This window comes from Mus pahari, chromosome 22 (genome assembly GCF_900095145.1).
Source record: "Mus pahari chromosome 22, PAHARI_EIJ_v1.1, whole genome shotgun sequence".
Lineage (NCBI taxonomy): Eukaryota > Metazoa > Chordata > Mammalia > Rodentia > Muridae > Mus > Mus pahari.
Window position 1 is genome coordinate 28125808 of NC_034611.1, and position 14076 is coordinate 28139883.

Below are 14076 nucleotides of genomic sequence, written 5' to 3' on the forward strand. Positions count from 1 at the left end.
CCTGGAGTCACACTTGGTCTGGCTCAAGGAATCATCTTTCAGGAAGTTATTTCTTGTGTGTCTCCTGTTTCTTCTTCTAGGGAAGTCTCTTGTCTGGCTTTGACTGGCAGTTTTATTCCTGTCTTATAGATCTTAAATCAAAGCTATCACCCCAAACAGCTCTCTGAGTCATGAAGGAGAAGTGCAGGGTTTCAGCTCAGGGATCTCCCATTGCAGATATTCCTGGATGCTTTTTAGCACCTTGAGCCACAGAGGCATTTAATGCCCTAGTTTCAAATTCCATCATCAGCTTTCTTGTAAGACCCAGGGTACTTGGGTACTGTGTGATATGTGGCACCTCCATTTTAGATATGCTTTCCAAAGCTTCCATGCCTGTTCCTGTCCCACAGTTGAAGGAAGAGACCTTGTAGAGAAGCAGGTACAGGTTATTTAGGAGCCAGGTTTGAAATCTATCTTGTAGAAGCCAATAACCCAACTCTATGGAGGCGGCAGCATGCAATGTAACGGCACTGGAAAACAGATGGCTTTAGTGGCTAGCTAGGAAGCCTCTGCTACAGTCTGAATAGCCATTAAATATCTAACGATGGCATTGCATGAATCACTACAAGTTTGCTGCTGACTGAACTGTGAAAAGAAAGATATCCTTGAGAAATGGTCATTAACTCTAATGTAGACTTTCTGTTCTTGTGACCAGCAAACAACAAAGAAGATGAGAAGAAAGGAGGGGGAAAGGTGTGTGTGTGTGTGTGTGTGTGTGTGTGTGTGTGTGCGAGTGTGTTTCAAAGTGGGAAATTTGGACAAAACAGAAGCTAGTCAGTTGTGCTACATATTATAATTTACCCATTTTGTGCTATACACAGACTTCTAAGTTGCTGTCTAAATATTGTGAACACACCCAATTACCTCATTTCAGTTCCAGATTCAAATATTGTTCCCAGAAATAACACTACATTGTTATTATTTGTGGTTTACTAGAAGGACATAAGTTTATACAACACTAATGATACATATATGCCTTTAGAGCGAGTTACTTACATGGCATTTCTTCAAAGGGATTATAAAATCAGATCTTTATAAAATCTTAAATATTTAGCTTGAAACAATAGATTTTTAGAACTATGATATGCCATTTAGTTATCTAAAAGACTCAAATATCTCTTTTACTACCTTGTATTTAAAATATTTTATTTTATTGCCCCATTTTAACATACATGAGTACAGCGTCATGAGTATGAGCCATCATGCTAAGTCTGAAGAGAGGAAAAGCTGGTAGCATTATAAAGACAAAGAGAACTTCTCATTTCAAATGTACCCAGAACTAGGGTTTCAAGTTCTTTATGCAGCATTTTCATAATAAATTTGAAACATTGATATGAAGATTTAAAATCAGTAATTAAATTGTGAAATATGCACTTCGGAAAAAGAAAGGATTTATTGTGCCCAAATTCAGGAAACAGGATTACCTAGAAATCCAGAAAGGCCAAACTTCCGGGAGCTAACAATGACCAACACCTGATGGCAAGTGACTGGTCCTGAATAAGAAGTTGAAAAATCGGAGCTGTCAGTCTGTAAGAAGCAATGAAGAGGCACGGAAGACAGGAAGCACATTCACTGCATGCCCGGTAGGGAGGCTGCAGGCATTCTTTTATTAATTTAAAAAAAATGCATGTGCCTACTTAACTGATGAAGGAGAAGGGGAGGAAACAGTAGCTGAAGGAGGAGAGGACAAAATAGTTAAAGGAGCACGTAAAGGAGTGTGGTGGAGACAGAGAGACAAAGGCCACAAAACCCACAGTATGGAATGAGTCTTCCTTTTCTAAGTCAAGGAGGATGTACTTATGGGAAGACAGATGGTTCTGAGTGGAGATCAGACTCAGGAGTTTGAGGGATGGAACGACATGGATTTAAAGTCCCTTTGGTACAATATTTCAATGGTAGTCTTTGTGTAGGTGTCGTAGATGCACAGGTGTGTGTGCAGGTGTGTATACCCGTGCACACAGGTGTGGAGGCCAGAGGAAGATGTTGTGTGTCGTGCTCTATTGCCTTCTGTCTTATTACCTTGAGAAAGGGGTTCTCATGAATGTGAAACTAGACTGAAGCCAGTAAGTTCAATGATCCTACTGTCTAAACGTACCCCCCCCTACCCAGTGTTGGAGCTATAGGCATACATGTAACCCTTCCTGGTTTTACCTGGCATTTTACATGGGTGGTATGATCTGAACTTAGACTTTATTCTTTATTCTTTATCCTTTATTCTTGCCAGGCAAGCATTTTAACCCAGGGAGCCATCTCTCCAGCTCTCTGTGAGATTCTTGATAAAGGCAGTTGAAAGAAGAAAAGGAATCCACATTATCGCTTTGAGATTCAGTCAGTCGTCCATTAGTTGAGGTTGGGAATGCCAATATCTCTGAAATGTAGGGTTCTCTAAAGTACAGATAACTCAGAATATTAGTTTATGTGAGATGTGGAGAAGATTCTGACTAGAAACAGGTGAAAGGATGGTGTGACAGGTGGCTGGCTCTCAAGGAAGACTGTGAAACTGCATTATGGTAGGTACTACTGTCAGCAACACTACTGAGCTAAAGGCCAAAACAGAGAAAGGAAGGCACAGTATACAAATGTTGGTGGCACAGAGGTCCGTGAACTCACAGAGAAGCACTACGAAAATCAGGAATGTTAATCACGGTGGGATGTCCTCTCAGAGGAGGAGATTAAAAATCAAATATCTGCATTCCATCCAGAAAACTGAGAGTGGATTTTGTTAACAACCTGGTGACCTTTTTGCTGTCTGTGGAGGTAGAAGCATATCTCACCCAGATTCCTAGAATAATTGTCCCAGACTCTTCCCTGCCTAGACTGTATTACCCATGCTTAGGGGAGATATCATATGTACTTTGTGGCCTTCTGATCTCTATGCCTTCAGTCAGGGACCACATTAGATTGTAGGCCTTTTAGTTGCAGAACTCATCTGCATGCTCACTTGAACTTTGTTTTTTGTTTTGTTTCATTTAATTTAATTTTTTTTTTTTTTGGATTTATTTATTTGACTTTTATGAGTACACTGTAGCTGTCTACAAACACACCAGAAGAGGGCACTGGATCTCATTACAGATGGCTGTGAGCCACCATGTGGTTTCTGGGCATTTGGAAGAGCAGTCGGTGCTCTTAACTGCTGAGCCATCTCTCCAGCTCCCACTTGTACGTTGTAAAGGAGTTCCTATGTAGTCACGCCTTAAGCTTTATTGTGCACCTGGAATTGGACTGATTGGACTGATTGTTGCCTAGAAACCTTTCCCAAATTGTAATGTGTGGTAAACACGATGAACTGCCTGGCATCAGCCTCCCAGAAGACTCAACCAGGTTGACAATGTCACTCTGCACCGGGTTTTCATTCGTATCTTTTCAAGGCTCACTTCCCTGCCCTGACGACTACAGAACCCTCCTCATACCACTAGTGAGGCTGGCAAAGCTGGATTAGTGGGTTACTCACAGAGGGTGAGATGGGGGTTGGGGTTAAGGTTACTGAATTCAGATACAAAATAAAAATACAGGAAAAGGGCAGAATGCTGTCACTTGCTCTTATTAAAATTTATCAATAATAACCTTACACTGAATTTCTTTGTGTCATGAATTCCAGGTGCCACAGGATGTGGAAAGTTTGTCATGTGTGATCCTACTCTTTCACGATCACATCTGAGCTGCAGGTTCCCCGACTTCTGTTTTATGCCATTTGGACAGCAGATTCTCTTTCTTTCACCATCAACTTGATAATGGCCTGCCCTGCGTATCTCAGCACTGCTGCCAAGTGTGGACTCTCTAGGGAAGCAGCTTTCAAGGGTTGTCACCTGTGCTGTGGTGGGCTTGTCAGCTGTGCAGCTGTCTTTGAGTCACCCATGAACCTGTAAGTAACTCCTCACTTGTACACCTCCAAGAATTCCACTACATTCACGGTTTCATTAAGCCAGATGTGGGTAGAGTCACTTCCTTATTCTGCCTTCACTACTGCATCTGGAGTTAACTGACATTTTCCCAGAAAGAGTCACAAAATTGTATATTGTACATATTGTATATATGCCAACTGTGTTAGGAAATGAGGTTTCCATGGTAAGTACCATGACCTTAGGAAATTACAGTTGTGTTAAATGTCTCCAAAGGAAACACAGAATGTGCCAGGAAAGCATTGGACAACATATCACAGGGCCATTAAGATAGCCTGGAAGAGGGAGAAGTTGGCCAAATTGGGGAAGAGGCAATTAAGCTCCTATGGAAAGAAACCTGCTAGTTGACAGGGAAGAAGCCTTCTTCAGGGTGTGAGCAGGCAAAAGAATAGTGATTTAGGGCTGGAGATGCATGAAGGAAGCAGAGTACAAACAAGACTGCTTTGGAGCTGAGGCCCAGTTTCACAGTAATTTTAGCCTTTACTTTGGAAGTGGGTTCAATGAAATGTTCATCTTTCCCCTTTGCTGAGTCTGGTTTAGTCTGTGTTTGGATGCCTATGATAGTAATTATCTATCTATCTATCTATCTATCTATCTATCTATCTATCTATCTATCTATCTATATCATCCAATATGTGTGTGTGTGTGCGTGTGTATGTGTGTGTGTGTGTATGTGCATGTGTGCGTGTGTGTTATGACATATCCAGGAACTAGTTTTCTCTCTCTCTGCCTTTACACTGAAGGTCAGGCCCTTCTTAAGCTGCCTGATCTTCCCTTAGGTGGGATGATTGAGGTTGCTATCCACAGATCCCTGATATATGACAATTCCCCAAATCAATATTCCAGTACAATTTGGAAGCCAAGATGAGAGGCAAGACTAGAATAGATGCCCCAGAAATTCCTGGCAATTCTTTTCTACACTAATGACTACTTTTCAACATAGTTTGCCTTATCTCTACATGTTTGGTATGTCTGATAAGAAAGTAACAAATTGGCAGTTCACTTTGGCGGAGGACTCACCAAGGAGACTTCAGCTGGGTTTCATGATGACAGGTCTCGCCCAGATCCCACCTATTGCTCTGCCAGCTTTTATCTCTTTGTCTTTGACCTATGCTTACAATCTTTATGTGAACCAATGAGTGAAGAGCCAGAGAAATAACTAGGAAAATGAGGAATTGGGAATGAATGTTTCCCTAAACATTAGTTACCCTTTTGTAATGTCTATCTGAAATATCAGCTTCACAGACTATTGGAACAGTGCAGAGGAGGGAATGTGGAGCTGTTACTAATTCTTCTTCTTGGCATCTTTCAGTCCAAGAACAGGTTTTATTCTATTTTGAATAATGTGAAGATTTTCTTAGTTCAAATAGGAATCAAGATAAATGACAGAATATTGGCTAATAGGCCATGGCATTAGGTTAGCTTTGAAGTTACCTTTCAACTCAAAGAATGTGTGGTTCCCTTTGGCTGTGGGCTGGCAATGTCATATCCAAAGAGCATTGCACACTGTGCCTAGAATTCTACAAAGTGTTGGCAGCGGTTATGATAGTCTATGAGATCATGAAAATTGGCTGTAGACATTGCTTTTTACTCCCATCTGCTGCTAAAGACTCTGGGACAATTTAATTTCACCTATTCTTTTTGCAGTAAAAACAGAAAAGCTGTCGTGAGAATTTCCAGGCTCTAAGGCTTGCAATCCCTTTTTCTGTGTCATCCTTCTTCCGGCAGATGATCATGTTATGTTGGGCATAAAGGCTTTGTTTTGAGTATCCTAGGCTCTTTTTGACTCTTAGTATTATTGGAATTTAGAGCAACACAACGACATCCAGATGTTGCTGAGTAACTTTATGTATAACCCTAATAACAAACACTAGAATTAAACCATTAATAGACTAGGCTGTGAACAGCTGTTTCAGTCTGAGTTTGATGGCATCATGGTAGCTGATTCAGAGATTTGTATAGAGAATATACACTTAAAATGATTTCATGGCTACTTCATAACGACTTTGCTACTGTTATAAATTTTAAAAAAATATTGGATTTGCAACCCCATGTGAAAGAGTTGTTCACTTCCAAAGTGGTTGCAACTGACGGGTTGAGAACTACTGCTCTCAAGGGAGTTTGATCGAGTTTCAAAAAAAAAAAAAAAAAAAAAAAAATCTCTGTCCAATGTAGGTGAGACTTTTATTTTGCATGCCATTGAGTATTTCCAATTTCACTAAAAAAACATAAGCCTTGAGGAAATGATTTTCTATATTTATTGTGTTAGAAAAAAGATTGATGATTACAGTGCCTTTTCTCCTCAGCAAGGCAGGGCGGACTACTGGCATCTTCTGAGAGCCTCTGAACAGTTCAGTGAGGAGAAAGAAAAAAAGCCCCTTTTTGTGGGTAATGTGGGAGTAAGCATTCAAAATTCAGGACTATATTTGAAGTATTTATTTAAGCCCAAATCTCAGCTTCTTTACAAGCTCAGTCCAGGTGATAGTCATATTCAATAAATCATTCCTGGCCATGGGGATTGTGAATTTTCTTTTCTTTTTTCTTTTCTTTTCTTTTCTTTTCTTTTCTTTTCTTTTCTTTTCTTTTCTTTTCTTTTCTTTTCTCTTCTCTTTTTTTGTGGCATGGGCTTGAAACACAATGCTGCTCTGTGTTTTTAGATTTGTCAGTTTACACAACCAATGAGCTTTGAAGCTATCATCCTGGAAGCTCCTCTCCAAGTAAGACAGGTTGTTACATTAACTGCACTTTTGAAATTGCCAGCAATTCTTTCTCATTTAACACTAAAAGCAAAATATCCCAAGCAGACAATAAACATGCTGCCAGTGTTTACCTTTTTTACCACTGACACCGTTAGTCTCAAGGTCTAGAACTGTCTATCATTTGTTGTGCTAACCGAGATGAGACCACATTGTCATGGATTTTGGTTTAGGCACCAATTCTGCATGTGTTTTGTGGGCACCATTCCCCTGGGAACTGTATTCTAGAAAGGCCATTGAAAAGGTTAGCTATAACACCCCACTTTCTTAAAAGCTCATATTTTAAGCAATATGAACAACAGTGGAAATGGGTAGATGTGATTTTCTAAAGTAATTCAACTCTAAAAACTGGTTAATATTTGTCAATGACTTACATGAGCACACCAGAGAATTGTGTAAAAATGCTTGATAAATTTTTAGGTGCTCAATAAGTGGCATTTGTTGACCTGTGCAGATATGCCTCTAAAACAGAACCTCAAGGCATGATATGCCTTTGATTTGATGCTAAACCATTACTTAGTTTGTGAGCATCCCACAAGTCATTTTTAGTATCTTTTCAATTCTTTTCAAAATAGTTTCACATGAAAAAACTGTAATTTTGTTGTATCATTCATGTAATTTTGTTGTTTAGTTCATACACATATGGATCTCTCACATACATCACATTGTATTACTATTATTGCTGTTAGTTAAATTTCAAAGTTTTACCACCAGCATACTCCCAACTGGTGATGAATAGAATAACCCCTAACTATCTGCTCAGCATGTTACTTACATGCATGCGGGGACCCCTGACATATTCTGACAGCAGACTTCAGCCTTCTGAGTCGCTCTCCCACTTCTGAGAACTCAGAATGATGGTCAGGCTATACTGCTGCCTAGCTTATGCGAGGGTGAGTTTTTTTCCTCTATTATAACTTCGCTTGTTGAGTTCAGTCATTTCTGATTGAAATACGAAAGATTTCCAAGCCTTGAATGGCTTTTAGGGGTCAGTGTCTTACCCAGAGGGGACCCCAGGGAATGATTACAGTACTTACAGGTGTCTTCTTCTTCCATGGAAATGCTGATCACATAACAGGCATACACAAAACCAACCAGCTGGAAAAAAGCAGATGTTTTTAGAGTTTGTATCAATATATCAATAACTTCTATGAATTTGTGTAATTTGAAACATTCATTTTTCAGTAAGCTAAGTAGCTTTCTAAAAATTATAGATAAATAAGAAGAAACAGTTTTTGAACACTTCATTTAGATTTAAAATATACAAACCATTACAAATTATTCATAGTATATATTTTAGTTTTTTCCTTCTTATAGAGCAATTTGTACTATATTCATTATTCTTATAACCATTTTATTGTTTAACATGAAGAAAAGAAACCAAAATATGTTGCACATAAATTAAACAGCAATCATCTATTTAATATTTAAAACACTGTGACAATGTAAAATCTATCGACTGCTAAACTGTTTTGTTAATTACATCATAAGAAAATACATTAACTTGCTGGTGATTAGTTGTTAGCAGTGAAATGCAGTAGGAGAGAAAATGTTTCAAAGAACAAACACATCACAGAGCAGCCTTTGGCGCTTCTTGTATTTTTTTTTTTTTTTTTTGCACTTCCCTGAAAGATAATTTCAGCCAGGGGACACAACAGTTCTTGGAGGTTAATATTGTTACTTAATTTCAGCTAATCTAAAATTACTAGACTTCTTCAATAGAGTTAAAAACTGCTGCCTCTCTAGCTGGTATAGTCAGCCATTTTGCTCTTTTCTGTATGGCCAAAGCTTGTTCCCTTCCCCTATCCTCATTGTAAAACAACACTGAAAAGGAACTGTTCCTCTTTAATTTAGTTTTATAATTAAGATAGCCCCAGGGTCAAAGGCTGGTCTTCCTTTTGCGAGGAATACCTGGAGGGTATCCAACTACCCACAGTGATTCCTAACTCAGGTTTATAATCCTACCCCAGATGATGGAGCTAAGGCTAAGAAGTCTAAGGTGTTGAGAGAGATGTAAGGGAGGAGGCCTCCGCATGCTTACAGAGGGGCTTCCTACTGAGGTGGTCAGGGAGGAGGATGCTGGGACTCTGGGTCCAAAGAGTAAAGTATGGGTGTTATGTGGTCAGCCAGAAAGTGGGAATGCTGAGAGACATATAGACAATGCAGAGAAATCATGAAGGAGGCGTTGAGGGAGATTCTGAGACACCCACAGAATTGCTCTCAAGACGAAACACCAGTCAATGCGGATTATAAGATCCAGCCAGTGTTCTCTGCCAGTTTACACATGAGCCAGTGGTGTTCTATCCTTACTCCCTCTATCTTCCATCACCACTCCTTCATCCCCTGGATGACCAAGGAGGGAGGAATGGAGAGGAAAGCAGCTAGTTGTATGGTCCCTTCTTAACAAAGACCTGGATAGTAAGATGAGGCTCAGGTTGAGGAGCTGAGGGTTCACAAGAACCTGGCTGCGGTAATTTCATATCTACAAGGGAACACCCAAAACTGTAAACTTTGGTTGAAATATGATCCAGAATGTGAGATAAAAAAGGGTCTTTGAATGTGCCTGAAGTTGCAGTGGGAATAATGGCTTGCTTTTCAATTGACTTCTACTGAATCCAGCTTGTGCACGAAGTCAGCTTCATGCAGAAAAAGACATGACCTGTGACTTCCACACACAGTATGATCGCCTGCTGGAGGTTCCTCTAAGGTACTTTCACATAGTCTCAAAGTCATAAGGACACTGCCATGACACAGGTCAACACTAAACCACTCATGTCTGCATAAATATGCACCACTTGAATGTGCTGTAATATATTCTATTCTATTATTAAGTCACTTTTATTATATATACTATAATTATACTGATTTTTTTTTGATGCATTTGTCTCTATATTTTATTTCCTAAGGTAGAATTCCTATAGGAAAACACTACTGGGCACTTCCTTTTGTTATTTTTATAACTATTGACTTGGTGTTTAGAAAGTTTGTTCCATTTCCCTGTCGTAAGACCATTCAAAATCTGGTCTTTTGGTTATTTTTTAATATTTGATGCAGGAAGAATATATAATTATTATCATTCAATTAAAACAATGAAAAATAAGCTGAAGTATAACTTATTGAACAGCAGTAGTAACCAAATACTCATCAGTCGTTGACAGCAGAGAATATTGTTCCTCGAAAGCATTCATTTATAAAATAAAACACCTTACAACACCTTCACTTCATCAGATGCATTTTTTATTCATTATTATAGTTTTGTGAATTGTATGAAAACTTTCTTTGTTCATTTAAGAATTTGACATTCGCAATGATTTGTTATTTTTTGAGATTTATTTGTGTGTGTGTGTGTGTGTGTGTGTGTGTGTGTGTGTGCTTGCATTAGTGTATGTGTCCAAGTACCTGTATGAGCCAGAAGAGGGTACTGAATTCCAGAAGAGGGGACTGGAGGTGTAGATGGCTATAAGTCTCCATGTGGATACTGAGAACTGAACCCGGGTCCTCTACAAGAATAGTAAGTGCTCTTGACCATCAGTCTAGACTCCAGTCTTTGTGTGTGTGTGTGTGTGTGTGTGTGTGTGTGTGTAACTTTTTTATGGTCTAAAATGTTTGCTAAATACATTGGATTTATTTTTTTACTTCACAAAGCAATTGTGCCTTCATAGCCATGTAATAGTTTTCTTGCTAAATCCTATACTGGAAGGCATCTGCCAATGGACAGGTACCTAGTTCTTGTTGGCGCCCCTGTTTTGGAGTACACATTGTGCACTCGACACAACAGCTAGAGCGGCAACTATTCTCAACTCTCTCTATATAGCTCTATATCATATATACTTATGCTTAAACCGGGAACTCTCTTACACTGGTTTTATGTTGCTGGTGTAACAAATTGGCATTCATAACATAAGCTGGTTTTCCTTGCTGAAGTCTGAAATAGCTTTCACTTATCTAATATCACATATCAGCAGAGTTGTAGCCCTTCTGGACTGTCTTATCAACATCTGTTTTCTTGCTTCTACAGCTTCCTTAAGATGTTAATATTCCTTTGCTGGTAGCTAACAACCAAGACAGTGTTAACAACCTCAAGACAGATTTCTTCTCATGCTTCTATCACTTTTGTCTTTCCCACTCTGCCTCCTTGTCCTGCTTTTCCTGATACGGGTCATTGTGTTGGACTTTCCTGAACAGCCTTGGAAAATCTCCCCATTGTTGAGACCATCTGATCATCACACCTACTTTCATCTGCAAACTCAGTTTATTGCCTGTTGTGTTGAGTAGTTATGTCATGAGAGGTATCATGAATTAAGATGTGGAAACCCTGGCATTCCCCTGTACTGGGCCATATAAAGTTTGCAAGACCAAGGGGCCTCTCTTCCCAATGCCAGGGCCAAGAAGTGGGAGTGGGTGGGTAGGGGAGCAGGGCGGGGGAGGGTATAGGGAACTTTCGGGATAGCATTTGAAATGTAAATAAAGAAAATATCTAATAAAAATAAAAAACAAATAAACAGAAGCAATATCAACAAAAGAATGAATATGTACCCTATGAAAAATGAAACTAAAAAAATGTAATTTTATGAAGCCAAAAACCATAGTTAATAAAAATATGTGAATAAAATAACATAAAATGCAAAAAAAAAACAAAAACAAAAACAAAAAAATGTGGAAACCATCCGGGGACATACATTACATGTCTGTGAACTTGATTAAGTCATGGGCAGGCTTACCATACAACTTTAGCTCTAGGAGGTAGTGTGAGAGAATAACTTTCTGAGGTCAGTGTTTGGGATAATGATATTGAAGTCACATCTTCATTCATTCCTCTCAGGAAACGCCATTGTGTAATACTGAAATGAAAGCAGCTACAAACATCCACACATTCTATATCTGATTTTATGCCTTTGCAACTTTTCTAAAATATGTGCTCTAAGAGCAGAACCTAAGTGCTTTAAACACCACTCATTTCAAGTGGTTATAGTGACAACTTCAAATTGTGTGTGTGTGTGTATTATCTTTCATTTTGAAATAGTGTGGTTTTTATTTTGTATTGTGCCTGACAGATAGCACACTTACGCCAAGAGGATGCTGTGTGTGCACTCTTACTTAACAAGAAACATAATTCACATTTTTTATTCATAAGCCACAGATTGTTGCAGAGGAAGCATCGATGTCACCTGAAAGAAATTTTTCTTTTGCTATACTTAGTATGTAATTTGTAAATGTGATGAATCCTTTATGAATCCCAGCTAATCTTAGCTCTTCACGACTGCCAAAGGAAATCTAGTCACTCTGTGACTCCTGCTTTCTCCCTCCCCACACTCCCTAGGGCATTGCTGGGGTCTCAGTACCACAGTTCTCCTGATGTATCTGCCTGGATAAGGCCACCCCTGGGAATCCACAAGTCAGATATTGTTAGAAGCTAGATTTTCTTAGTTTCAGATAAAAGTAAATATGAAAATTGATGTAGTACATTATCCTCATGTTGTATATATTATCTATACATCCTTCATATTCAGGCATTCTGGATTGTCTTGGGTTGTTTCATGTATCTGTTTGGCCTGTGTGGTGCTGTGAATGAGAATGGAGCCCATAGGTTCACATGTTTGAATGGCTAGTCATCAGGGAGTGGAACTGTCTGGTAGGGTTAGAAGAATTAATAGGCATAGTCTTGTTGGAGTAGGTGTGGCCTGTTGGAGAAAGTATGTCACTAGGGATGGGTGGGATTTGTGGTTTTAAAGAGTCCACAGCAACGCAAACATTCGCTTGCTCTGTCTGTCTGTCTGTCTGTCTGTCTGTCTGTCTGTCTGTCTCTCTCTCTCTCTCTCTCTCTCTCTCTCTCTCTCTCTCTCTCCTGCCTATGGTCTAAGATATAATGCTCTCAGCTCCAGGGCTGTGCTGGCCTGTGTCCTGCCATGATCATCACTATGCTGACAATGAATAAACCATAAGAAATTTTAAGCAATCTCCAGTTAACTGCTTTCTAAGTGTTGCCTTCGTCATGGTGTTTCTTCATAGCACTGAAACAGTGACTAAGACAGCCTGCTTTTGACAACTAACATTGAAGAGATTCCTTTTGCTTGACAAGATAGTTTAATGGGTTCAGAGAATGAGTTCAATAAGATAAACTTTAATGGATTAGATTTCTTTGGAACCATGAGGGGGTAGACCAAGGTGTAGCTAAATTGGCTGTAAGTTTCTTCCTACCCATCATGACTAAAATGACGAACACTTTGGGTCTCCTACCACAGAAACCCATCTGGGCCAGTTTTGGTGTTTAATGACACACAGACAGAAATTTAGACAAGCATTTCTAATTTTACCTTAGAGCTTGCTACGTTATATGATAATTTTATATTTTAATTTTCATATCAAACTAAGGCCAATTAATTCTCACACATAATCACCATATCTCATCTAGAGAAGTGAAAGGCAGACAATGATGTGTGGCCATGTTTGGACAAGTGGACTAGGGGCTCTGAGGCAAGACTGAGACTATCATGATACTGATTATTATTGTGAGCATGAATTTCTGTTGGAATTAAGAAGACAGGCAACACCTTTATTCACCCCTAAGTGTTGACCTAAGTGAAAGTCGATTATTGTTATGTTTCTTTTGGAGTGTCTTCTGAGCAGGGTCATCTAGAGTATGCATTCACACGTCACTGTTCATTTTGACAGAGAACATACATTTTTTGTGTTTTCTAAAATTGCTCATTCCATTTGGCACAGCTGGATCCATCAACATTTATTGGTAAGTCCATCAGCATTTACTGGCTGCTCTATTGGCATTTACGGGAAGAAAGGCCAGAGGATTGATGAGAAGGCCCCTTAGGAGCAAACAGTCTTGCTAAAACCCTGCTCTCACATATCAATATGTGAAGTTAATTTGATGGAGTTGAGCTTGGAGACTCAACAGGAGTCCACTTTGCCTTGAGCAGCCACACCACCCCCACCTCCTGCTCCCTGACAGACCAACTGTGCAAGTCTGGGTCTTCCTGTTTTCCTGCCAGCTGCCAGAACAGGTCTGCAAAGTGTTAAGTGCTCACTGGTAAATCATTTTAATATACACTTATAGACGTAAAGATACAAATATGTGTCCTCCAAGGGATTTTTATAGCATAGAATAAAATTTTACTTTTTGCAGGAAACTTTTATGTGGTTATAGTTCAAATCTTCTTCTAGCCTTAAAATATATGTTGACCAGATGGTTAACATTAAAGATTAGATGTGAGGTTTACTGCCTTCATTTCCTCATCCAAGTAAGTAAAGCTGAAATGGAATAAACAGTTTGGGGGTAGATGGATTGCCCGTGGCAGTAAAGAAGTCAGGAGGAACATGGAAGTTCATTATACATGGACTTCTGTGAAGGCAAAACACCAGGCTTTGGG

The 14076-nt window shown here is 39.3% G+C and overlaps 1 protein-coding gene across 2 annotated transcripts in view; it reads right to left on the reverse strand.

Annotated features, from left to right (window-relative positions):
- Nkain3 (sodium/potassium transporting ATPase interacting 3) overlaps positions 1-14076 on the reverse strand; it is a 601685-nt gene that overhangs the window by 27875 nt on the left and 559734 nt on the right. For both annotated transcript variants that reach the window (XM_021222049.2, XM_029533295.1), the window contains exon 5: positions 7732-7792. In XM_021222049.2, coding sequence (XP_021077708.1) covers positions 7732-7792 — 61 coding nt within the window. The remainder of the gene's footprint in view (positions 1-7731; positions 7793-14076) is intronic.